The following is a 27,932-nucleotide window of genomic DNA, read 5'->3' as shown; positions in this document are numbered from 1 at the left end:
AAAAAAAAGCCATGGACTTAAATTCAAATATTTTATTTACATCAAAATCTGAATAAAACAAGTTCACACTTCACTATTCCTACTAATATTAGACTACTAGTACTTTCGAATCACTGAATCCGATGCCTTTTGGTTTTTTTTTTTCATAACTTATCCAAACTAAAACAAAGCCCAAATCTTCAGTTGACAAACTTTCCATGATCGTACTGAATGGTAGACGTCAGAACCGTATTCAACCCTCCAACGGATTGACCACTGCAGGAGTTCAATGAATGGTGCAGATGCTGATGGTGTGCCGATGACGGGTGATGATGGTGAGGATGATGATGTGGATGCGGATGCAGGTGATGATGCTGGGGATGTTGCATAACGTGCTGCGGCGATGACGTTAACGAAGACAAAGGTGAACCGGAATAACCGGTTATTCCTTTGGACGGAACCACCGAGTCGCTGCATTCGGCCATGCCGTCCGCTAAGGCAAGGGGCGGCGATTGGGTTCCGGCGCCATTGGAGCTGGCCAGGCTAACGACACCGGTCGATGGCGACGACTGCACCGAAGGCATTTGCAGCGATGGCGGCGAGCTGGCCATTTGAGATAGCGATGCCATCTTGAGACCTGTTGTAGATGAAAGAAATGTTGGTACAAGTTAGCCATGATAGTAAATGTAAAACTTAGATTTTTTAGTACGTTGGTCAGTTTGAAAAGATTTAACCTAGAACGAAATTAAGTAGTAAATATATCGTTGTCCATTCTTGAATATTCTCATTTCATTGATTATAAAAGAATTCTGTGGAAACACAAGCATACAATCTTTGAGATCTTCGGCGTATTCATAAGTCGATACAATTATAAAAAGAGTAGGTATTCGACAAAAAAGTATCACTTTGTTTGGTGAATGTCTTTTGAATGCATTGATGGAAATTGTAATCATATCGATAACAATACTTTTTGATGTTGACCCCATTCATTTTGTTGAAGGAAAAACAAAGCACTTGAATATTATTTTTCAGAAGTTATAGCATATATTCTAAATATAAATAGAGGTCATAATAGGTTTTAAGATAACGAACTTGGAACGTTCACTATATCAAAAATTTTATCACAGTTAGCAAGGTACAAACATTATATCCGAAGTTAAAAAATACTTCTTTTCAATTAATTAACCTTATAACTAAAGCATTCTTGACGAAATGTTATAAAAAAAAGAAGAAAAACAATGGTACTTAGCTTTAAAATTGAGCTTTTGAAGGTTAAGTTCCATATATCCAATATCATCTCCCCCTTCTAAAGTTTCCAGTTCAGGACATTCGGGGGAAGTAAAATAAATGCACTGAGAGCTTGATGTCATTGAGCATAACCCATTGCTGCTGGGAAAACCTCTTCTTCATTACCGGCATTGAGTACATTCTTCCAAGGTTGAGCAGGAAATTTGGATAGCGTAAATTTCTTCAAGCGTTTCACCAATTTTATGATCTTTGTTACATAAACTATTTCCACATGGTATTCAGTTGATTTTTCAAGTCTTGGGCCGAATTCAAACAATTTTCCGGAAAGCAAATTTTTGTTTGTGTCCTGTCACAACTACGGATTGCTTCGATCCACGCTGCCAGGTAAATTTTTTAACGTTTTGTAGTTAGGTTAAAATGTATGGCTGTTCCCCACAACACCCTAAGAGCAACCCGCATAGATGAGGATTGTAACCAAACGATTTCTTAAATAGTTAAACGACGATTTCATGAAGCGTAAAAAAACCTTTAGCAAACGATTATTCGAGCAGTGAAATACATTAGTTGAATCGTGAATTCCAAATTCACAGTATTTCTAATATGTCGTTAGGTTATGTAATTGTTAAAAACTGTTAAAACACTTGTATGGCAGAACTGTTCTACATGCAGTCCAGTTAAGGTTGAAAAACCGTTTGTGGAAAATGTATTTTGATCATCGGATTATAATCGTTATAGTTATTTGGAGGAGCTCCCATGCCTAAACATTTACGTAAATAGTTCTCTAACGGTTTGACTTTACTTTATTCCAACGTTATTCAAACCGTTTAAGGGATCGTTCGTCAAAAGAGCACAAACACAGACGTAATTTTTTAAATTTTTATGGGAGATTTTCGGATAAGAATGGCGGATCTTTTCTGATTTTATCATTTTATTGAATTCCAGGTACACATAAGTGGGGTCCTCGTGGACACTGAACACGATGTTCGGATGATTGCCGTTCTCAGTAGAATTTCCACTTCCTCTCGACAATCGTGACCGTATTTGTCGATTATCTAAAAGCAAGAACAAAAAAAAACATTTTACTTCTCAAAACGTAGTTCGACGACCAAACAACCAACCTTAACGGCGTAATGCTTCTTGGTGGCACGATTCTCACACAACCGACAAACGGAGAACGTTCCCCGCCCCAGCTCCTGCATCATTGCGTACTCATCGGCAAAGGCGACCGGTTTGACGCCAGGAATTTCGTTCGTAAACGGTGCCCTGGGACCCATCTGATTCTGAATGTCGTCCAGCAAACAGGGCGCTATAAAACTGAATCCGCGGAAGATCTCATGGGCACTCGCACTAACCGGACCACCGGGGGAATCTCTGCAAGAAAAACACCAAACCCCTCGATTAGTCCCAGCTCTCTACTTCAACTCACAAGCTAACATATACTTGGCCGATTTGTTGGTGTACTCCGTGTCAAATTAAAACGCATCGTCGCGGGAAACGGCCGGAATGAATGGGGGTCGCACCTCCTTCCGCTCGAACGCGTCCCAATCGACGTTGGAGAAGAACTCGTGCTGCTTGATGTCGTCGATACCGTTTGGGCCAACTCCCAACCGTTTCTGGGGATTGCGTTTGAACAGGGCTCGCAACAAACTCTGAGCCTCCGGGCTCAGATTTTCTGGCATCCCAAGTTTGGTTTTCAGGATCTGGTTCATCGTATCGTTACGATTGCTACCGTGGAAGGGAAGGTTGCCCGTCAGCATCTCAAACTGAAATAAACGATTTTCATATTGTACCGATTTTACGAATTCAACGCTTTTCAAAGAATATTTACCATTAGAACCCCAAAGGACCACCAGTCTGCGGCGAAGGTGACTAGATTAATTAGGCAACGACAATGACTCTCCCGGCGCATCAAAACAAAAATGAAACGATTGCGTCAGTGGTGCCAGGTTGAATGTTTTATCAATATGTTTATAGATATTGAGATGCGATATTTTTAGTTAAATATTTTAGATAATCTGGATGATTATGGGAAGGATATTAATGACTTATTGATTGAAATGAGGAATTCCGTTTAATTTAAATCAATGTTTCTGTTCGAGATTGCCATACACCATGTAAAAGCAAATTGATGATTTTTTTTGCATCTATATCTACTATAGATTTAGATTAGTATGTGGTATTCATCAGTTTCATTAGTATTAGTATTATTAGTAGACAATCGTAGTTAATATGAAAATCTTTCAAAAAAAAAAAACTAATGCTGATGATAAAACCATCAACGAAAACCACAAACACCATCGGTACTCCAAGCTCTATTTCCAACTAGAACGTTATTCAAAACATCGCGAAAAGCGATAATGAACTTCTTTTAGTATGATGTATGAGCATACCTTCAAGTTCCATTATTGTTTTTGAAACGCTACAGAGTCGTATCAGAATATCAAAATTATATAAGAGATTTGTTTATAAGTTCGTACTGATTTTTTGTAAAACTGTCTGGCATCTCTGACCGGCGTTTCGCTCATTTTTGACATAAGTTATGGACGGTATGGTTAACGGTTCGAGATCATTTTTACGATTACAGAAAAATTGAAGGGAATCGTTCTTACTATTGTATCACCTTTCCAGATACCATCACTTTTTCACATGAAGGTTCATGTTTCGTTTTTATCGTTTAAATTTGTCATCGAAGTAAAGTTTAATAGAAGAGCTACGTTTACAGAGAGAATCACTTTTTCTGAAGCAGTTGAGGAATCGTATAGACCGTTTGAGATATAGTTTTTTAGTATGCGGGAAGTTAACTGGTGTTGGGAAAAAGTGGTAGAAATTTTGACATTTTGAAAATTTTACCATTCAAAAATGTTTTCAAGATCTTTGGGCGATGTATTTTTTTACAGTACTGTTTCTATTTCAGCCGTATGTGATAGAAATATTGCTATTTTTGTATCACACGTGTTGTAAAAAAACTTGAAGGCCACAGCTCTTGAAAATGTTTTTGCATGGCAAAATTTTCAAAAGGTGCTAAAAGTGACAAAATTTCTACCATTTTTTGCCAACTTGCTCTAACTCATCTAAACTCTACAGTGGCATTTGGCGGACAGTCATTGGAAAACTTATCCGTTACGACTGTGTCGACGTTTACTCTTGAGCTCGAACTCGCGTACATCGGATGAGAAAGCAACTAATTTGCCAACTGAGCTATATCACAAGTCCATACAATTTTTAACAGTGATTTTTGAATATTCAATAACAAATATTGTATTTCTAAGTAAAATAAGAGAAGTGCCAATTTTTCGATGGTTTAAACGTGGTTTACAATTAAATTTCTCAAAATAGTATTAGGTTAACTTCGGCAAACTTAGAACACATGAGGAAACATTTTCGGTGATAGGGTATAAAATAGAAGATTAATTGCATTAATTTACCCCTTTCCTCCCCATGATAGCACAGGTAATCCACTACTTTGCACCGCTCGCAATTGAACTTTGCGCTTCGGATCAATTTGGAGTATTTGAAGACATCAATAAAAAAAACAATTATTTTTTTCCTGTTTGATTTGCCAAATAAAGTGAATAGATCCGGATAAAATCCTGGCATTTTCCAATTAAATCCGAGCAACCGGGCCGGGCCGGACTGTTCCCAAATTTTGTATTAAATATCCGTGTAGACCCTGATAAGATCCAAATTAATTGCATAGAAATGCAATTGGTGTTTTGTTGTGTTGGACGGATCTTGCGAGATTTCGAAATTGCAGCGCTCGTTTTTTTCCCCCCGTCTGTAAAAACCGTGTTTGTTAAATTTTTTGAAATAGTGAAACAGTTTAAAAATTTCTACAGAAGCTAATAAAAAGATGACTCGTGGATGGGTCGTCTAAGTTTTGGTTGGAAGTGATTTAATAGCGCATTCAAAAATGTTTGTGAAACCGCAAGACGAGACCGTGGAAAAATGAATAGGTTGTGGGATTTGCGTTTGCAGTTGAGGTTAACAGAAAAATATTTTCTAAATCACAATGTCCAAAGATGAAAAGTATGAAATTAAGAATGAAAGTGCGTGTTGAGCAATTTATATTTGAGAGCAGCTGAAAAATTCATTTTAAAAGGGACGTGAAAGCGAGAATTATTTGTGATTTAGTTTTCATTGAGCAAACGTCTTGAAGTTGTCTTGTTGCATACCGCGGATTACTGCGATTATGTAAATTGGTTAACTGTTTCGGACGAAAAAAGTGAGAAAACGTGTTTTCTGGAAGAAAAGGGATTAGATTTTGATATTTTTTTGAATATATCTTCGGCCGAAGCACTATCGCAGTATCATCACTAATGATGATAGTGATTCCCAACGAGAGCCAAAACCCGGTGAGCCAATTCCAATCTTTGGCCTTTATATTTTTTTCATTTATGCACTAGTTGATGGTTTTTAAATGTTTGCATTTTCATAATGTTTTTTTTTAATCATATAAGAATTACATTTTTAATAAGTAAACTGAATACAACCACCTACTTTTAAAACTGTAAGTTTATTATTTGCAGAGAGGTTTTGAAGTTATCTCACTATCAAATTCTCTTAAAAGGGTAAAATATTTGAAGAACCTTTCGAGCTCTTAACAGACCTCGATAGGTTTAGTGTTCTATTAATGTTTCCGTTTCTTTTTTATTTTCAAGAGCGATTAAAGGCACTATATCCTTGGTCTAAGACCAGAAATGATTGTACACTGAAATCCAAAAAAGTTCAACGCAGAAAAATACAAGTAAATTTAAAAAAAACTTTCATCGAATATATCAAATTTTTAAAAAGAATTTTAGTCTTAAGTTTTGTGATTTCTGTGTACCAAATAAATCATTTCCAGCCGAGGAAGAATGGCTCTAGTGATTGGTGAAGTTTTTTTAACATTTAGCATGTTATTTTCATCACGGAGCATTTTTCTTAGCATGCTTCCAACGATCCCCTTTGAAACGTATGGTACTGGTGGTCCACGTTTCTTCCTGTTCCTGTGTTCCAGATGTCTTTGCGTTCTCTGCTCCATGGTAGACCCAACCATTTTATGTTTTTGATCATTTTGATGTTTATTTATGTTAAAATTATCAAAAACATGAACAAAGACAAGAAGAATAATAATACACGCTTATTATTCTTTGGGACTCAGACATAAGTTCTGGCTATGGAAGTATGATTAGTGATTAGTGATTAGTGATATCCGTGTAGACCCTGATAAAAGTGAGCAATCTGGCAATCTTAATCTATGCACTATGCATCTTTTGTTTAAGAACTTTTGTTGTAAATAAATATTTCTATTTTTAAAACGTGAAAAACCTCGCGGCAGAAACAGACGATTCTATAAATTCAATCCGCTATAACTTGCAAAACACTGATCATAATTTTGAGAAAAAAAAATATTATCCAAATTTCACTAACTTGGAGTTGTAGAATTGAGGCTAGAAAAAATATGAAATTTTTCTTTTGGCACCCGATTTTTCCGAAAATCCCGGAGGGGAATATAAATAAAGTTTAAGATATTTCATTGGAAAATTTTATAAACTCTTCGAAAATGCAAACATTTGAAAGAGCAAAAGTCGAACTGTAGAAGATGGGAATCGTATCTTCTTTCGTATTCAAGATTTTTAAAATTTTTGATCTAAAATATCTCAATTTTTCGAATGTGTGCAATAAAGATTGTAAGGAAGTTTGTTGTTTGGAAAAAAAATCTATATTTTGTAATTATGATATATTTTAATTATTTTACTTAAATATTCAACGAAAGTAAGAAAAGTTTTTTGATTAATTTTCATTAATTAATTTTCAAGCAAATTTTTATAATCTTAAACTTTTCATGGATATACATAAACAAAAAAACATTTAATTTGAATAAAATATCAAAGCCTCCTGTCGGGTAAATTTGTAGTTCAGATGTTAAATTTAGCATGGCTAACCTCGATCTCTACAGATGCCAGTTAACAATTTTTTCAACTCCGTATTTTGAAATATTTTGTTTTTTTCGTCACAAAGTTTTGTTGTGAAAAGCCTTATTTTCCCTAACGAAAAAAAAACAGTTTAGAAAAGGAGTTCATTTCGATACAGTTTTTAAAACGATGTCAAAACGCGCTACTTCTCGACACTGTTTTGAAGTCGAAGAATGAACTTTAAACGTTGTCTGCAGGTATCATAACATGATTTTCACATCGGTATTTTTCGACATTGCAAGAAATTCTGTATGCAACTTGTTGAAAAAATTGATTTTTCAGCACGAGTCGCATATTTATCCAACGAGGCTTGCCGAGCTGTATGTTGGTTATCCACCATGGGTGCACGGATTCACCGCAGTTTCTGCCTAAGTATGGGCTAACATGCATTCTTAGATTATTAGCCAGACTCGCGCCAGCCTATCAGCTAGACCACATCGGCGCTATTCCAACGAGGCTTGCCGAGTTGGATAATTAAAACTAGTGATTAAAAAAATCATATTTTTCAACGAGTTGCGTAATTTTTTTTATTCAAACTTGAAGAATTCCCTTGAAAATCCATTTAACAACTTACAAAAAGTGCATATCAATAAATAACCGCATGCGACCATGCCGAATCCTGAATTTCTGATCGTAGTGAACTGTAGTTTAAAAAAAAAATAGAATAAAGCACTTTTCGATACTGTTTTCAGTATCGAAAAGTACATTTTTTAGTACTGAATTGCATAAATAACTAGTATGAAATTCACTTTTGAAAAGTTAACATTTCTACACTGAAAACAATATTGAAAAGTGCTACTTTTCAGCACTGAATTCAGTTTCAAAATGTACATTCCACGAACTACTTGACACATTTTTTTCAGTCGTTGGCACGGTCGTCCACATGTTGTATTCATTGACATGCGCTTCTTTTAGGTTAATTAATACATTTTCAAGGCAAGTTGTCGAATTTACATATAATTTTGTATGAAACTCGATTTTTTCAGCACTCGACTTAATAACCCAACTCGGAAAGTCTCGTTGGTATTGGTTTTCTTATGATATACCATAGAAGACTGCAAAGAAATTGCTAAACTGAGAAACATATTCACTACTCATTCAAATATCTGATATTCTATTAGTGTGAAAGTTACTAGAATCTATATATTAAAAATGAATTCCTGTCTGTCTGTCTGTCTGTCTGTCTGTTCCCTATAGACTCGGAAACTACTGAACCGATTTGCATGAAACTAGGCAGGTGGGGGTATTGGAGGCAGGGGAAGGTTCCTATTGTGGTTTGAGGCCCCTCCCTCTCTCCTGAAGGGGGGGAGGGGCCTCCCAAACTAACGACAATTTTTTGCATAACTCGAGAACCAATCAAGCAAATGGTATTATATTTGACATGGGATGGTATTTGGGAATGGAAAATATTTGTATGAATATTAGGTACCCCTCCCTCCTCTCAGTGGTGTGATAGGAAGGGGAGAGGGGGGCTATCTTACAATTTTTCATATAACCCGAGAACTAATCAAGATATTGTATCCAAATTTGGCATGGGAAGGAATTTGGATAAGAAAGGTATTTCAATGTTTATTTCAGACCCCTCCCTCTTTTCAGTTGAAAGGGGGGGGCCTCCTCAATATTTTTTTACATAATTCAAAAACTAATAAAGCAAATGGAACCAAATTTGGCATGGGAGTGTATTTGGATACGAAAAATATTTCTATGATTATTTTAGACCCCTCCCTTTTTCCAGTAGGGAGATATAAAGGAGGGAGGCGACCTTTTTTAAAGTTTTTTTACATAACTCAAAAACTAATAAAGCAAATGAAACAAAATTATGCATGGGCGTGTATTTGGGAACGTGACATGTTCTAATGATTGTTTGAGACCCCTTTCTACTTCCAGCGGGAAGAAAGGAAAGAGGGAGGAAGTTTCATACAATTTTTACTGTATAACTCAAGAACTACAACAGCAAATGGAACCAAATTTTTCACGGGACAATATTTGGGTACGAGAAATGCTCCTATGAATATTTGGTATCCCTCACTTCTTCAAAGAGGAGGATAAAAAGAAGGAGGAGAGGTCTTCCTTACAATTTTTAGTATAACTGGAGAGCTGATCGAGCAAATTGAAACTTATTTGGCATTTGAGGGTATTTAGATAGAAGGCATTTAGAAAAAAGGGCTTCCATACAGTTTTTTCGCATAACTCGAGAATTAATCGAGCAAATGAAACCAAATTTGGCATCAAAAAGTATTTGAGTACGAAAAATACTTCTATGAATATTAAGTTCTTACCCCTCCATCCGATGAGGAGAACGGAAGGGGGTATGTTATTTCCTTTCAAGTTTATGCATAACTCAAGAATTTACTACGCAAATAAAACCAAATTTGGCATGGGATGGTATTTCAATGCGAGAAATTTTTCTATGTGAAACAATTCTTTTCTTGCAGTAGGATGATAGAATTGGGAATATAGGAAGGGAAGAGGAAAGCTTCCATTCAACTTTTATTTTACAAAATCTGAGAAATGGACAAAACTTAACATGGAAAATCATTTTGGTATGATTCCATGATTATCTGACACACCATCCTTCTCTCAGTGAGTAGGTACATAGGAGGAGGGAGGTAAGCCCAATACAATTTTATTAGCATAAGTTCTCAATTTATGCTATCGAAGCCAACAAATGGCAACAAATATGGCATGGAAAGGTACTTGGTTACGAGATATTCTTCGATTGTTATAGACCCTTACGCTTTACAGTGTAGAGAGGGTAAGAAAGGAGGGGGCTCCATATAAATTTTGTTGTTAAGCTTAAAAACTTATAAACCAATGGAACCATTTTTGATATAACAGGATTGTTGGGAACAAAAAAAGGATATGATTATTAAAGACCTCCAGGGGATAAAGGGAAGGACAGAGAGGGCTCTCTTATTAGTTTTTAGGCATAAATTCAGAACATATCAAGCCAAAACAATCATATTTAATAAGTTAGATTGCTTGCTTACGATTAATTTGAGAACCTCATTTTTTAGGGTGAAGCTTAAAGAAACAGATTAAAATTATCAGATCTCTAACACAAATTTATAGATCAAGATTCAGAATATTAGTTAAAGTTATCTTTGTGTTGCGTTATCATTAGCTGTTGCTTATGAATGATGTTATAATTGGATTTAAAATAATGCCAACAAATCAATAAAAATTTGAATAATTTCTGAAAATATCATTTGATTTTGAAAGGTGTAGCAAAGCACACCGGGTCAGCTAGTATTCAATAAATTTAAGCATACACTCCTCACTACCATGTACATATGTCTCATTATTTTCAGAGCAACAAGTGTTCTCGAATACTCCGGCCACTTGTTTTTTTTTTCGCTCTATGTTTCCCCACTCGATCTAATCAAAAAGCATAAAGAACGACTTTGTAGATCACGGACAAGTCCGCAATCGAAACTGTCAACGGGGCACATTTGACATCGGTTTTAGTGTTTTCTTCTCTTTTTCTCGGGAGCGTCAATTAGAAGAAGCATTGGAATGAATAAAAAAAACTCCATTTTTGACACACGCTCGTATCGCGAGTAACAAAAGTAGGTCCCATAATTCACGCGTCTCGAAATGTCAAAAAAACACAAAGGGGTCCATTCTATTGGACTTCCAATCTTCGCTCGCACTTACCATTATCGATTCCGTACGGGCTGGGAGCGAACGAGTAATTCCCATAGTCTAGGACGGTTTGGCTTTGTTGGTGTTGTTGTTGCTGCTGCTGTTGTTGTTGCTGTTGTTGATGCTGTTGATGTTGTTGGTGCGGATGTTGTTGTTGGCTGGACGGGGAAACCGGAGACGGCACCTGTGGATCGCCGTGAAGCGACGTGTGGGTGATTTTCGAATACTGACTCAGTCCCTCGGCCGGATAGTGCCAAGAATCGGCAAAACTTGATTGGACTCCGGTATTTCCAGGATAATCGTAAGCGGCACCGTACGGTTGAGATGTAATGTAACCGGCTGGTATATCGGGGACGGTTATTTCGTAGCCAGTACTTCCGGCTGGATAAAAGGCGCTTCCCCCGGAGTAGGCCTTCAGTTGTTGCTTCCGTCGGAAGCCTCGGGGCCTACGACGCATACTTCCCTCGTCCTCGAACATGTATTCGGCCGAAGCATCGATGGTCCAGTAGTGACCCTTGCCCGGTTTTCCGCACTCCTTGGGTAATTTTTTGAAGCATTCATTCAGACTGAGATTGTGTCGGACCGAATTCTTCCAACCGTTGTACTCTCCGTTGAAAAAATCGTACCTGCAAATTTCAAATACATTAAAATATACGAAATATACATACATACATATCTATACTTTTAGTATCTACAAGAGAATAAATATAAATATAAATATAAAGTGTACCAGAGTAAAATATACATTCTTAGCGACATTAAAATACATACATATGAAATAGGAACAACTATGATTTATCTTGCATTTAAATTAAATAACACCAATCAAATGTGAGTCATCTTTCATAAATATTGGGGCAGAATAAGCGCGTGCTTCCACCGTTGTATTTTGGTTAATCAAGGGATTATAGACGGAATTACTATAGAACTCTCTTCACCAGTGCTTAAAATGAATGTAAGCAATGTAGGGCAAAAATTTTGAAGTTTCTTTTTTTTCAGATTTCTAATATTTTTATTTTTGAAGATTTGTTTAGTTTTTTTGTAAATAAAATAAAACCACATTTCAAATCTACATACCTAACTCTGTTATTTTTCAACGAAAATTATAAAATAGCACATCAAAACGCATTGGAATTTTACCAGCTTTTCAAATAAAATATTTGAAAAGAATTAAATATTTTCCTTTAACATGAAAAATTATAAATAAGCTTCAAATGATGTCTAAAAGAACAGTCTGCATCACCGTTTAATCTGATGTCCTTCTAACTATTTGTGACATTTTAAAATTCAAAAAGACCACTACTTAAAGAAGATCTGATACATCTGGTTGAAAATAATCGATTCAAAAACATAAGGAGTATTAAGAAGAAGTAGAAGAAAAAATAAATTGTCGCTTTTTAATTTCTATTAAAAATTCAACAGAATATTCGACCGAATAGTTGAAAAGGTCAACATTCGGTATTAAACCGTTCACCGAATACAACTATTCGGTACATCTCTACTTCAAATGAAGTCTGAAAGTACCGTCTGCATCACCGAATGTTCTGCAAATAATACCGTTATGAAAAAGTTATGAAAGAAATAATGACAATAAATCTCTTTTTTAAACAATCAATGGTCAAACAATTGCACTCAAATAAGAAGGTAGCGCGCACTTCTAACACCATGGGAACAAAGGTACTTATCAAAGCAGGTGAAAAACACTTATTTTTGTGCCCTGTAAAATGTTTACAGTATAACTGACTTCAACTTTCATTCAATAATTCAATAGCGTATTCGTTTACTTCAAGTTTTGCACCAGGTCGCTACCAGTTTTGCACTTTTTGCAGTCATTTTTTCGATAATCCGCTCAGTTTTGTATCGGTAGTTCCCCAGGTTTGATCTGATAATGGATAAAGGGTGTCCACGATGAAATTGCCACACACAAAACTGATTCGCAAAATTCGAGTTTTCATCCGATTGCCATCAAATTTTCAGGGATTGAAAAATAACTATTAAACTTCATTTTACCATTTTTTCGTATTTTATTTACAGTCCATACGAAAATGCCCGCACTTTGGCCTTTACCCCGGCCATAAAAATCTGCACAACCTGTGAATCGACCGTTTTTTGCTGTTCCTTGACTGTCTTCACTAACGTAGGTCGTTTAAGAATTGTTGGGACGTTGTGGGTCTTCAAGAGCCGTGGAATTCGCGATTCCCAACGTTTTAGCGATGGAACGATGCGAGAGATCCTTGTTCTCGTGATGAATGCGCAAGATTTTATCACGCACGAGCAGTTCTTTCGACTTCATTTCGCGAGTTTTGATCGCAGGACATTAAAACTTGCAGTATGTAAACAATGCACTATGAACTAAATCGACCCAAATTTTCATTAAATGAGTATATGACCAGGCTGTAAGAGCCAATACATTAACAATATGGTATTTAGATTATGGCTAAAAATTGCTTTATCTCTGATATTTTTCAATTGGATTATACAAAACTAGCTGACTCGGTAAACTTCTTTTTACCTCGAATTCAATAAATTGTTAAAATTGTTTAACTTATTCACATACACGCAAAGCAACTTTGAGATAGCATTCCATGTAAAATATCGTTGAATAACGAAATCATTCTGGCAAACGGATAGTTTTGTCAAACTAAAACAAAAAAGTTTCTCGATAAAAACTGCTTGTGTAGCGAGTTACTTAAAATTTAATCGCAAAATTATTGAGTTCAAACAAACTTATTCCATTTTTTTTTGTAAGAAAACTTCCAACCATTTTGATGATTCGAAATGTAAATAAGTCTCACTTATTGATAGTGGAAGGGATGTTCTATACAATAAATTATTTCATTATGCTAAAACTTATGATAGGGCTAGGTGGGGTAATTATGAACAAAATTTCTTCATTTGGCACACTCACAGCCACCATATGTTTATTTCTTATCTTAAATTCTGAAAACCTGCCAATATTGAATGTTTCCGTGCTCTTCATTATTCTGTAGAGCAACTTTTTTTTCTTGGTCGCAACCCACGTCCTTGAGACATATGTTCATAATTACCCCGTCTGTTCATATTTACCCCCCTGTCTAGGGGGTAATTATGAACACGGATTACGGACTTGGTATAAAATTTTTGAAAAGTAACAGTATTTATAGTTACATTTACCCATAGTAAGCAGTGTATGGTGATTTTTTTCTTAAAAAATTATGTTCATAATTACCCCAAAACCTGTTCATAATTACCCCGAACGCTTTTCATATTTACCCCGAGACTTGTCCAATATGATTTATATGGTGTCAAAAAATCTCAATTCAACATCAAATAATTAAAATAATTAGCAGTAATAAGAAAATGGATTGTTTTATAAAAACTCAATTCAATTCATGTATAAAATTTATAAGTTACAGAAATGTAATCAAAATTTAGAGGTAAAACAACGCAAAAATAGCTATTTAGTGTTCTTTCGTATTGATTTTTTCTATCTTTTGTTTCGGTAGTTAAATTTTTTGTTGCATCTTTTACGTTTTGGTTGGTTTCTTTTTCTTTCATATCTTTATGTCGTTGCAGATCATTTTTATTTGATAGGACCCCTCCATACGTGTGAAATTTTAGGCGAGTTGTGCTACTCGATAGTTTTTACATCCGTTTTAAATGTCCTACGCAGCAAACGTCAAGTTTTCACCTAAATGTCGTAGGTTATGCTTTTCACGTACGTGCGAGATATCATGAAATTGAAGCCTATACATATACAGAAAATTCTAATTTTTTCGAAAGATGGTTGTTTCACAAAAACACCCATTAAAATCTTCTTGGATCAGTGAAGAGTCATATTTTGCAAGGCTTGTCAATTCTATTTGATCGACTGTTTTTAAAAATATTTACACTTATTAATTTTTTTATCACCTGTACGAAATTTCACATTAGTAGCTCTATTTCCTCAAAACAAAATTATTACTGCAGAAGTTTTCATCACCAAACTGAAAGAGAAAATCTTCAAACAAAAGATTTTCATTTTGTTCTATATTTTAGAAAAATGTATTCGAACAAATGAAGATTGAAAAAAGTAACTTAGTATAAAAATAAGACTGCAATAAAATAGATTTTGGATGTTTGTTATCCGAATGTAACTCATAAACAATTATTTTTTGCTGTAATTCTAATGCTCTCAATAGCAGCACGTTGTCCAAACATACAAGAAAGTTTATCTTTTTGATCTTTGTTTTGTGGACTTATTCATCTATCAAATTTATCATGGTATTTCATATATTTTACTGTTGACCACAGAGATTTTCAGAGAAAGTTCATAATAATGTTAAATTTCACGCGCTAATATATAAAAGCTCGAGCAGCAAACCTTTTGTGGTGGTGAATTTTATTTTTAGTATAATAAAAAAATTCTCCAAGTCTAGTTTATAACCTTGTTATTTATCAATACCAAAAAACTGGTTTTGGAAGGACTTAAAACCTTTATTCGTTGTTAGAAAACTATTCCTGGGATACAGGTTTTCGGGTTCGGTATTACTATCCGTACGCACCACTCACTAAACCTCAGAAAACATTTGACCGCATTTTTTTCTATCAACAAAAAACAAGTTCTTACCACTATTTTTTAAACAAAATTAAGACTAATTTAGATGCTGATTTAGTTTTTTTTCTTCAAAATTTCTGTTTTATAAACTTTTTTCACTCTTGAAGTTTTATTAAGTTTTGATAAAATTTTGTGCAAAGACTGAAAAGAACTGGCATAGCTTTTTTTCTAAATCCGAATCTCGTTTTTGGAAGAAAAAAAAATCAATTTCTCAAAAATTCAAAACTTAACACATTGCGGACTTAATTTAATTATGAAATTTATGAAATTTGGTCCAGTAAGTTCCTGGGATATAGAATGCCGAGTGTTGATTTTTCCTGGCTAAGATTTCTTCACGGTCCTGTGTTAAGATTTTACAGAAGCGGGGGGGGGGGGGGGGGGGGGGGTATTTTTGTGAGAAATTTCTTACAAGGGGAGGAGGGGGAAGGGGGTCTGGAAATGCTTGGGTAATAAATGAATGGCCCCCTAAGTTGAGGATAAAACATTTGACCATCAAAAAGCCAAAGAAATGTCAGGAAATGTGTGTTCATAATTACCCCATAGGACGAAAACTATGGGGTAAATATGAACACTCATCTGTGCACCAGTGCGAATAAAATTTTTCAAAAAATTTTCAAAATCAAGATAAAGCATCATAAACTGGATGTAAAACAGGTGATAACAACATTCCAGCTGGATTTCCTAAGATCAGATATTCAAAACATTGAACATTGTCGAAAACGATTTCCGTTTCTCGAGGTAATGGTTTTTTAAAACCTCTGAAATGATATCATAAGGATTTGAAAATAGATCGGAAACAGCTTATAGCTATCAATTTTATGTTGAACTACCACTTTTGGAACTTTTTGTTTTAATTCATCCCCCACAGCAGCGCGTATGGCACTTGTTCGGAATTACCCCGTGTTCATAATTACCCCACTTGACCCTACGTGTTTCGCTTTTGATTAGGCTCTCTTGAAAATGTTATTTCGATACAATGATTTGGACACCCTCATTAAATAAATAATAGAGGATTCAATGATGGCTGTTTCCTCCTCCTTATTGACTTTATTGCTGGAAAGTGATTTCTTTTAGTCCGATAATTGAGGTAACATCGCAAAACAATTTTCGAGATTTTACATAATTTTCAATGATTTTGTATGGGACCCACGATTTCAAAGTGGAAGGGGTGTTTAAAAACAGTGAATCATCGGTATATATGGAAACTTGTTTTTGTTTCGAACCTGATAATAAAAAAGAATCTCGAACCGTTTTGAAGGTAGAAGAAGTCATACAACGCAAAAAACTTTAAATTATGCACATTATGCATGCGTGCGTGCACAGCAAATTTGATGAAGATCTTTTGAAAATTGTTCAAATTGTTTCGATTTTTTAACATGAATGTCGCTTGTTTCGAATGATAGAAGAGCATTCAGTCTAAAACTCATTTCGTTTGATCAAACTTTTTATTTTTTAATTTTTCTGGACATTATTTTAAAATTACTGGAGGCGTGTCAAATTTTATTTTGACTTCGTATGGGAAACTCCGGTTTAAAAAAACAAGAAGCAGTTACCCAATTAACCGGTTTCGTCGAAAATTGCTTGTGTTCCTAATTCTTTGAAAATCACTAGAAATTTGTTTGTTTCAAGTCAAACCATACTTTTCCTTTTATAACATAAACACTGTATTGCGAAACAATTTAAATGACAATCAAATAAAATGGTTCGAATTGTGTAATTAAAAAAAATGTACTAGCTGACCCGGTGTGCTTTGCTACACCTTCCAAAAATAAATGAAATTTTAGTAGATTACTTAAATATGATTTTGGAAGCATTACTTTAAATCAAATTGCAACATTATCAAGAAACAACTGCTTCAAAATGAGAGCTGCAACTACAGTTGAGAACTGCACTTAAAAGACGATTAAATATATTTTGTAAAGCTTGATCTCTAAATTAGATTTCCAAGATTTGCAATTTTTGCTCTGTTTTTAAAAGCTTAGTTGATTCTTAAGTTATGTATGTATGTTATGTAATTCATTGTGTAGGTAATTTATTATAATTACTCAACATTTCAAAATAAAGTCGATAAGTATAACCAGGTTATCACAAATTGGTCCATAAAGTAAAAAGTCCGAAAAATCAATTTTATTTTCAAAATACTCATAACTTCTGACAGCTTCTAAGTATTTAAGTGTTTTATTGATGTTTGAAATTGTCAAGAATCCATATATCCGACAATGTATAGATACACTGCCGGCCAAAAGTTTGGGATCACCCACTAAAAAACATGCAAATTTTGATCGTTCATATCGCAGCCGTCTTAGGACATATTGAAAATCTTCTGATCTCATTTGAAAGATAATGAGCAATAGCTATCTCGGAGGTATTTTGCCCAAATATAATGTTTTAGTTTTGAACTTAAAACTTAACCTAAAGTTATACCATTTTCAAAAAATCGCACTCAATATTCAAAGCCGATCATCTCGGGATAGGGTGGACCAAATCTCAAAATTTGAGTGGCATTAGAATTCCTGTTCTTTACTTCTCAAAACACAATCAAAAAATTTTGTGAAAAAATTCAAAAACGTATTTTTAATTAATAAAATAGACACTTGAGTTATCGTCCAAAAGTTTGGGATCACCTCTTTGTATGATGAGTTGGGGATCATTCTTATAAAAACATGCAAATTTGTTTTATTCATATCTTTCTTATCTAACATCGTATTGCAAATCAGAAGGGTTCATTTGGAAGCTAAGGAATTGTTGTTTTTTAATAAATTCATTCAAAAATTATATTTTGAAGTGATAACCATAAAAAAATCACCTGAAATTAATTGTTTTTTTGAAAGTTTCCAGATTTTTTTTATAGTTCTCACCTTAAAATATAATTTTTGAATGAATTTATTAAAAAACAACAATTCCTAAGCTTCCAAATGAACCCTTTAGCTCTGCAATACAATGTTAGATGAGAAAGATATGAATAAAATAAATTTGCATGTTTTTATAAGAATGATCCCAAACTCACCATACAAAGAGGTGATCCCAAACTTTTGGACGATAACTCAAGTGTCTATTTTATTAATTAAAAATACATTCTTGAATTTTTTCTCAAATTTTTTTGATTGTGTTTTGAGAAGTAAAGAACAGGAATTCTAATGCCACTCAAATTTTGAGATTTGGTCCACCCTATCCCGAGATGATCGGCTTTGAATATTGAGTGCGACTTTTTGAAAATGTTATAACTTTAGGTTAAGTTTTAAGTTCAAAACTTTAACATTATATTTGGGCAAAATACCTCCGAGATAGCTATTGCTCATTATCTTTCAAATGAGATCAGAAGATTTTCAATATGTCTTAAGACGGCTGAGATATAAACGATCAAAATTTGCATGTTTTTTAGTGGGTGATCCCAAACTTTTGGCCGGCAGTGTATGTTGGGGTCCAATGAAAGTTTTGACCGCTATCTCAGATCTTCCGGAAGAAAAAAATCTTACTTAAAAAAATGTCTTCCAGTTTTGGCTTGGCTTAGCTGTATTTGATTTACCAATGAACCGATTTTCAAAACTCAAATTTGTCGTTTTCTGTCGTTAATTTGATCATTATTTTCATAGAACATACTTGGTCTGTCAAAATTCCCAATTCTTCAGTATATTGGAATGATTATAAAGAGGTTTGAAATGTGCGCTTCGGGTCATATTGACCCAAACCGCTTTGGAGGGTTAAGAATAACCCGTGAGATCTGTCAAAATTTGGGTGAAATTTCAGCTGCATCCCACTTGCACTAGTGGGAAACCATCACCCAAATTCGCACTGCTTCCATCGTCTAATGATTGTTTTTACATAGCTGTGACACATTTCCCGTTTCCCCGTGTAGAATTTTTGAACTAAGAGACATCGTCTTTGGAGACGAAATTAGCTTCTCCTCTAACTGATTATTCCTGGAAAAGTTTTATTTTCACTCTGTTCGGGAAAATTTTATTTTTTTATATTTTGGTGGTTAAATTGATTCAAAATTGGAAAAAAAAGTAATTATCATACTTGCAAATGTGACAATGGTTAAAAGTGATCGTTAGGAAAGTAACAGTCTCCATCGGCGAAGTAAAGACTTTGAAAAAGTTTGAAAAGTTAAATCGATCAACGACTATCAGAGCCCGAAGATTTTTTGGTGAGTTCGTTCCATAATCAGGGCTGGTAGCGAGTCACTTTTTAGTGACTTGGTCACTTTTTTTTGGGTCAGTCACTAAAAAGTCACTTTTTTCATCATTTGGTCACTAAAGTCACTATTTTCCGAAAAATGGTCACTTTTATCACCAAAAGTCACTTTTTTCACCGAAAATAAACCAATGAAAGAGTAATTTGAATTGCGCGTGTTAATATTGACGGTAGTAACGGTAAATTACTTGATCAGTCAGTCAGAAATTTGTTTTCGCCTCCGGCGGAATTTCGGCATGAATCACCCTTGGCTTGAGACATTTAGATCTACGACATTATTTGACGTTCATGAATTGAAACTAACTTTGATTGTAGATTTTAATTTTTAGTTCAATCAACCTTTTGTATTGGAACTCAAAACCTGATATAAAAAACCCTATCTCGTCTTTAGAATGGGTTTTTATTAAGAAGTGTAACTAAGATTGGGATTGAAACGAACCATTTTTTTTATTAAAAAAATCTTTTATGTCATAACAAATGTTATGTTGATATGAAATATTCTTTAAAAAAATCAATTTCAGACTCAATTTTATTTCGTGTTTTTTATTCTTCTAAATACTTTACAAAAGGGTACAAGGCCACAAAATTTACATTTTTCTTAGGTGCAATGAATTTAAACGGTAATTTCAACTAATTTGGGTTCCCCGAATCTAAATATGTATGCAATATTTTTATCAGCTTTTGTTATTGAAATGACTTGGAAATAAGTAAAAATCTTTAGGAAAGTTTCTGCACTTTTTTTTTACAAAAACTCAAATTAAAAAACATATTATTTAAAAATAAAAGTTTTATTTGAATTGATGAGCTTTAAATAGAATCAAGTTTTTTTTACACTTTCTGCTGTGATGTCAAAAATACTTGTAATGATATTTTTCCATAATCAGTTATCTATCAATGTTTGATTTTATTAGTAATCAACTCTTTATCATCAAATTGACAAAATTTCAAGTTTAGGACACTATTTAAAAAATCAATAGTTTAAAAAAATAAGCACCAAAATGGTTATGGTGAAACATGTTTATTGAAAAAACTCTTCCTGAAATGTTTTTAAAAACTAATCTTTTTTATTTCCACATTGTTTTTTCAATTTTCAAATAAATTTACCGAATTTTATTGTACAGTTTTTTTTTTTAATTTTTCTAATCAACTTGCCGGATTTTTTTAATCAAACTTTTTAAATTTTCAAGACAATTGTTTCCTTGTTTTTAAATTCTGAATTTTCGTGTTTTTCAACCATAAGCCTTTAACTCCAAATTTCTAATAATAAAACACAATTTCAACCTTCTGTTCTTTTCCTAGGACCCAATATTGTAATCAAAAGAGACAAAAAACTCAGAGCTTGTAATTTAAAGCTTAAAAACCTGCGATTGAAAATTGAAAAACTTTTTATTAATAATTTTTATATGAAATCATGTTTTTTGGATCGATAATGATTTTTAAATTAATCTAAAAAGTTTGTAAAATTGTTCTAAGTAGCAACTTTAAAAATAAATTTTAATACGCAGTGTTAACTAACTTTGTATTTGATTTGTGCTTTTAATATCTATAACAAAAGTTTTGAACTCATTATTTTAAATTTTTTATCAGTTTTTATCATTCACGTAATTACTCATTTTCTAACATTTCTTTGTCAGTGCAGATGAACATGAAGTTATTATTCAAGCTTCAAAAATGAAATTTTGATAACTGGAGGATTTTACTTTATTAAAGGTTTTATGTCTGGCTTATACAACTCGCACTTTTAAAATAATTATAAATATATCCTTCTTTTTATCAAATTAAACCATCGAACATTGAATAAATTCTGTTCAAAATTCATTTCTTATTCAGTAATCGACAATTCACATTTTAAATCATGATTAAATATTTTTCATTCAAATTAAAAAATTACAGCGGAATTTCTCACTAAACTTCCAGTTGAAAATGAGGAAAAGAATATCAAATTTAGATGAATAAAAATTAACAATTATTATCATTTTCCCAACATCTATTCATGGTAAGTTTTGTACAAGATTGCACATTTAGTTTAGAGTTCAGATATTTTTAATTTTTAATTTTGCTAAGAAATTCTTTTGAAACTAATTTATTTCTTACTTTCTTAACTTATCGAAAATTTGAAACATTCATTTGTAATATGTTTCCAAAATTTTGTTTATCAGTCATTTTTTTTAGTTTTTGTGTTGAACATGAGTGACAAACGGTGTAAGAAAACCCTTCTCTTTTCAATTGTTTATTTTTGGTATTGTTATTATTTTTATCTAAATTTGAATTCCCCCCCCCCCCCCCCCCCCCCTCACATTTTTTGTACTTCAAAGTTATTTTTTTCGTTCTACATAGTCACTATTTGGTCACTTTTTTCGGTCCTCAAAGTCACTATTTGGTCACTTTTTTTCAAATTTTGGTCACTAAAGTCACTACTATTTCATTGTCAAACCGCTACCAGCCCTGCATAATAGTTATTATACGTAAATTTAAAAGAATGAATGTTTTCTGGAAATTTATCATGGAAATCTCGAAATTTTCAATATATTTGATTCAATATCCCCGATTTTTGGGATGATTATTAATTGATGAAGCGTCAACTGACAACATTGTTATACAACGTGATATCATCGGCTTATGAATGAACACAATGAAAAGATATCTGATTTTAATTAAGTGTTTTTTATACACATTCAACAATAATAAAGTTGGTAAATACAATCAAAATAATGCACACAACCATACAACAAATTATTGATATGATCAACAAGCTTGTTTTTGTACTCTTGGAACCAAAAGGTTATAAGTGCGTGAAAGCTTATTTTGAAAAAAACACCTTTTCAAGTGGCTGTGTTATTTCAATTTCCATACATTTTTTGAAAATTTCTTTGGGTCTGAAGGCCTCTATAGAGCTTTCTTCAAACAATTTACCTAATACGCCATAAGAAGAAGACGTCATTAATCGAGACATTTTTAAAATTAGCCCAATCGACAAATTTGTCTAATATCCGTACAGCTTCATTCGAAATATGTTGAAAGAATTTTCCCTCAGTTGCCAGTTTTAATTTTTATTTTAAATTTAAATTGTTTGTAATAATTCGATTTTGATCTTATTTTAATACCTTGTTTTTTATAAGTTCATTGAGATTTTAATCACTGGGGATCATTCATTCTTCTTGATAATACCGGATGCAACAGAATGTTGATACATAGTAACAGAATTTTATGGTATTAAGATGAAAAAGAGAATTAACTCATTAATTATCAACTAATAAGAGCACACAAAAAACACCCTACATTATTTTAAATGACGCAGATATTATGTTTTCTGATCAATTTCAAGAGAATTATTAAAAAAAGTGCTTTTTAAACATTACCGGATTTTGTCACTGTCCCCAATTTGACACCCTAAAATACATCGTGGGGGTGACAAAATTCACTGTATCGGAAATTCACTGTATCTCAGAATTTCAAAAATAGTTAGCTGGAAAAAGGTTGTACGTCCCAGAATTATCTGGCTCAGCAATGTTTTTTTTTCTTCCAAAACGTAGTCCCTTCAATTAATTGATTTTAAACGGTTTTCATTTTTTTTGTGTTTTTAAAGTCTATTTTATATTTCTGGTGGCTTTTCGTTTTGTTTTATATTTATCACCTTTTTGGTGACCCACGTGCGTGCGAGTCTAAACTTTTTGGAGTGCTGCATTTTGAAAAAATCTTCGATGGTAGGCCAAATACACTTAATACATTTAAATAGTAGTAAGGTTAAAGTAGGGAAGTGAACTTTCAAAGAATTTTTTGGTTCCGTTATTCGTAAGTATAAAAGTTGGTCTAATAGATTCTTCTACATTTACCATAAAATCTTTGGAAAGAGTAAAATTACAAAAATTGCACATATGTTACAATAACTTTTTTCACTGAAAAAGTTTTTTGACTAAAAAAGTGAAAATTCTTGGTGCGCGTACAAAATTTTTAGACGCCGCGGCGCACACAGGGGTAAAGGCATCCAATAAGCGCGATCAAAATTATTTGCGGACAAACGGTAAACGGTAGACATTTGATGTCTTCGCAACATTTTCATATTTTCTAATGATCTATCAAATTCTTGAAAGAAAAAAGTGATTTTTCTACCTGGAAGAGAAATAAAAAAAATTCTTGAAAAAATTAGTTTTGAGACTTGTTGTCCTCACAAAATTTGCGTTGCGAGCATTTTAAAAATAATACAAGTAATTTTGAGTTTTTATTTAATATCTTTTTTAGTATACGATTACCAAACTTGGTATATTCGAAACAGCTATTCAAATTGTTGAAACACACAATTTTGTGGAACATGTCAAATACATATTTTAACTAAGAAAAAAGATATACTACAAAATATTTAAAATAATGCTTTTTTTTTAGTAAGTTATAACCTTAAGAGTTCGGCTGAGTTTGCATAATTTCTTTTTGATTGGTTTTTGTTGGTCGAGTTATTGGCTTTCCATTGATATATAAAGTTCACATTAGTTTTGGATAGATTTTTTGCAAACTAGCAATCAATAATGAGCTTGTGCGGCGTTCCCCTTGCGTGGACTATTATTTAAATTGTTTTACACACCTGTGGCAGTAAAAATAGGGGGATACATTTTTTCAAATACTCCATTATGGGGTTTTGTCACGAAGAAGCTGAGAACTTTTTGGTTGTATTACCCTTAAACCAAAGGCTTTCTCTTCAATGTTTGTGAAACCAACTTTGCATTGAATAAATAAACAGTTGAAAATCACGCCTTAACCAAATGCAAATCAAGAACGTATTTGAAACATCATAGAAAGTAAAAAGTAAGCAGCTAAAAAGTGATTATATTCAATTTTTGATAGGATAGAGATATTATATTTTCAAATTCAGAGATTTTATTGTATTTGTTTTAATCATTTTTAAGTTGAACATATTGAACAACTGAACAATTGAACAATTATTATTCTTATTAATAAGAAGAAATAATAAGTAATTATCGATCTTGCAAGGTAGTATGCCCGTGAGGAACAAAACGATGCAATGTGATGAAAAGTTTTCAAATTAAAATTACCCTCCCGCTCAATTTCAACATCTTCCATCTTATTCTAATCTTCTATCCGTCTATAATATTTCAATTCTTAAATTTCTTTCTCAAAGAATATAAATTCCACCGATATAGCCGATAAAATAGTTTTTGAGTAAGTTTCAGCAAAATCGATTAACGGTTTGGAAATTTTCAACGGTTGTTTCAAAGAATTTCGCTGATTTACTTTTATAAACCTTTAAATATTTAAGTGTTCCAAAAAGTTTTTGGAAGTCTGCAATTACATTAATAAAATATTAATTTCATTTTTTTTGCATTTTTTCTTTGCTTTTATATATAATAACACCTAAATTTTGCCCGGTTTTTGTCCGGTTTTTGGATTTGGAAAATTGAAATCCATGCCCGGGTTTCGCCAGGTTTTTTTGGAAAAATGCCCGGAACTGCTAGGCCCGGATGGGAGTGGAAAAAATTCTGGCAACCTTAGGTATAAGTGCATAAAAGCTGATTTAGAAAAAAATGCACTTGAACTTCGTTGTGTTCCAATAAGTCTATACTTATATATTCCATACACTATTTTTATTACCTTTTTATGGGAATGTTCTTCTAAAATGAAAACAAAGCATTTTTCAGCATTTTCCCCGAAAAACAACGATTATTTGACGTTAATTGAGGCGACACATATTTTTTTTTATTTTGGCACTTATACCCTTTTGCCACCAACAAATTTTCACATTCAGCTGTTTTGATCTTGTTGATTTGGGTACGAAAAAATTTATTTCTATATGAGTAAATTAATTTTTGTATAAACTTTTTTTTGCTGTAATGATGGGAAATGTACTCTGGTACAGTAAGTTAATAGAATTTATGTCAGAAGATCAACCTGGTCTTTTTTTTTTCTTATTATAGAGACTTTCAGCCTTGGGCTGGTTCGTCTCTTTCTAAGCGCACATCTTTCGAAGTAATGATGGCTAGCATCTCACAAATACTAAAACCACCAGACCACAGAAAGTGTACTATGTATGCCATGACCGGGATTCGATCTCATGAACTTTGGCGTAGATGACTTGAACTCTAACCACTACGCCGAAGCCGCTGGCTAACCTGGTCTTGTCAACTTCTAGTCAATCTCTGCAAACAACGACCTTTCATCAAGATAAATTATATAATAATTCGTGTAAGGTTTTTTTCCACTAAAAAGCAATCATTGGATGTTCTGTGCGCTTGCCTCATCAATTGGGCATCGAAAAGGGACTTACAGTCACTATGAGTTGATTTAAACAGTGAATTAACAAAAGGTGCTTTAACATCATTCTTGTTCAAATACATTTTTTGTACTTTTCAAGCGTTTGAATAATACTAAAATTTGTGACACATTTGTAGTAGTAACCCAGGGCTGCAAAACAGAAAAAAAATAAAAAAGGTCTCAAATGTCAAATTGGTCTGGTTAAATCACCGTATGTATTGTTTATGTATCTATTTGGTTCCATTAGAATGATCGTTATTAAATTTTTTTTAAGTTTTTGGGAGAGTTTTGCATTGCTCAGGTTTACAAATTTCAACGAACTGACCATGCCCCATATATAAAACAATAGATTTGTTGATTTTGTGGTACCCGCACGAGTTTTTATTATGAACGATAACAACTCTTTTCAAAAAATGCTGAGTTTTTTGTCGAAAAGTAAGAAAATGCTGCAAAAATGCTGCAGCGAATTTAACCAAATAGTAATCAGAAAACAGGAATTTTTTATCCTCTCATTGGTGGTTAAAATGAAAAAAAAAAAATTAAATTCAATTATATTTTGTTCACTAGAATTATCACTAAATGCAATCAAATAATCATAATTGATGGTAAATTTTTAGAACATTACAGCTATTCAAGAGAAAAATGGTCCCGATGAAAAAACACTACTTTCTGGAAATTACGTTCGGGTTGGTGGCAAAGGGGTATAACTCATATAATGAAGTCAAACTACCAAGCCGTCGCAATTATAAATAAGCTCAAAATTATCTGATTTGCGAATGAATATTCAGAACTCAACTTACTTCGACTGCAAATACTTGTAAATTTCGCTCAGAGTCCTTCTCCGATGTGGCGAATCCTTGATGGCCATCACGATCATATTGATGTAGCTGAGCTGAGGTTTCTCCTGCCGACGGCCTCCGGTCGTTTTCTTCGTACTGCCGGAATTTCCACCGCCGCCAGTACCGGAACCATCGGATCCCGGTCCGGTTGTACTGGACAACTGCTGCTCTCCGGAACCGTGGATGTTGTTATTCGAGGTTTTTTTCTGAATTATTCCACTCGTGATGGTGGAGTTGTGCTGTGAGGAACTTGAAAGCGTTGGTGAAGCCGACGGAGTAATGGGGGATGGTGATGGGGATTGCTGAAGGGCTAGGTGACCTCCACTTGTTGTGGTTACGATTGATTGAGCGATATTTGGGTGCAGTGAGGAAGTGGGCGATATGTGACCTCCACTACTTCCGGTACTTCGACAACGTTGCATCGAGGAAAGATCCGTATGGTAGTTGATAAGAGGCGGTATCGGAACCGAATCCGTTAACTTCATGGTGTTAATCGAGTTGTCCAACTGAGAAATGTAGGAAGGCCGCGATTCAATTTGATCCGGATCGTCGTTGATCTGCGATATGATGTATGGCGATCGATTGATGTAGTACGATGAGATTTTATCGAAGGGATGATACATGGGCGGGATTTTTTCCGTTTCCATTTTGACGTCTGACATGTGATAGCCTGGTGAGTTTCGATCATCCAACTCGTTCTTCACATCGATCTGTGACGATGTGATCGCCCCATGGTAATGATAGTGATCCATCGTCTGGAGCGCAGGATTTTCTATGATATGTGGCGTAGCTACCACAATATTTGATGATATGTTCCGATAGTGATATCCTCCTGTTGCTCCAATCGAGCTGGAGTCCGCATGATCTTCAGTCTTAATCATAATAATTCACTCAATTAAATCACAACCAGTAAATACAAACTTTGTAGACTTTCTACAATACCACTGGGTTTCAATCACAAGTACTTCCTCTAAACAAACCGGACCAATCCCTTAAACACTATTCACCACTAAAACCGATCAACATCTGATCGCTAACGATAATCAACGGCCAATTGTAAATATTTGGAACTGTTGTAACAAACAGAAAATAAATATTTGCCTTCTTAATAGATTATTAAATTTCAACCGCACAATTACACAAAACTCTTCTCCAGGACAGGAGAAATGAGAGAAAAAAAAAGATCCCAGAAAGGTCACAAATTTTCCTTCAAGCGCGACTGACACACGACTGTAC

General features: G+C 33.7%; 1 protein-coding gene across 3 annotated transcripts; it reads right to left on the bottom strand.

The window, feature by feature from the left end:
• Window positions 1–72: 72 nt before the first annotated feature.
• LOC129757719 (forkhead box protein F2) lies at window positions 73–27,932 on the bottom strand. 3 transcript variants are annotated; one of them, XR_008739772.1, is made up of 5 exons: window positions 3,056–4,028; window positions 2,662–2,990; window positions 2,346–2,598; window positions 1,393–2,279; window positions 499–616 (listed from the first exon to the last, which is right to left on the bottom strand). XR_008739772.1 is itself a non-coding variant. In XM_055755008.1 (3 exons), exons 1-3 carry the CDS (start codon window positions 27,575–27,577, stop codon window positions 180–182), a joined length of 1,971 nt encoding a protein of 656 aa, XP_055610983.1. In that variant the 5' UTR covers window positions 27,578–27,932; the 3' UTR covers window positions 73–179. The 3 variants fall into 3 exon arrangements, 1 of the variants encoding a protein (XP_055610983.1); XR_008739771.1 differs by having other exon boundaries at window positions 506–616; window positions 2,668–2,990; XM_055755008.1 differs by lacking the exons at window positions 1,393–2,279; window positions 2,346–2,598; window positions 2,662–2,990; window positions 3,056–4,028 and adding exons at window positions 10,839–11,452; window positions 26,658–27,932 and having other exon boundaries at window positions 73–616.

The sequence above is a fragment of the Uranotaenia lowii genome, chromosome 3 (genome assembly GCF_029784155.1).
Source record: "Uranotaenia lowii strain MFRU-FL chromosome 3, ASM2978415v1, whole genome shotgun sequence".
Classification (NCBI taxonomy): domain Eukaryota; kingdom Metazoa; phylum Arthropoda; class Insecta; order Diptera; family Culicidae; genus Uranotaenia; species Uranotaenia lowii.
This window is presented reverse-complemented; position numbering and strand designations above follow the sequence as displayed.

What these genes read in the sequence shown, in the direction of transcription:
- LOC129757719 (XM_055755008.1), bottom strand. Translation starts at nt 27,577, where the DNA reads ATGATTAAGACTGAAGATCATGCGGACTCCAGCTCGATTGGAGCAACA. An exon ending in TACAAGTATTTGCAGTCGAA is followed by an intron (nt 11,453 to 26,657) that starts GTAAGTTGAGTT and finishes TGAAATTTGCAG; the next exon opens with GTACGATTTTTTCAACGGAG. An exon ending in CCCGTACGGAATCGATAATG is followed by an intron (nt 617 to 10,838) that starts GTAAGTGCGAGC and finishes CATCTACAACAG; the next exon opens with GTCTCAAGATGGCATCGCTA.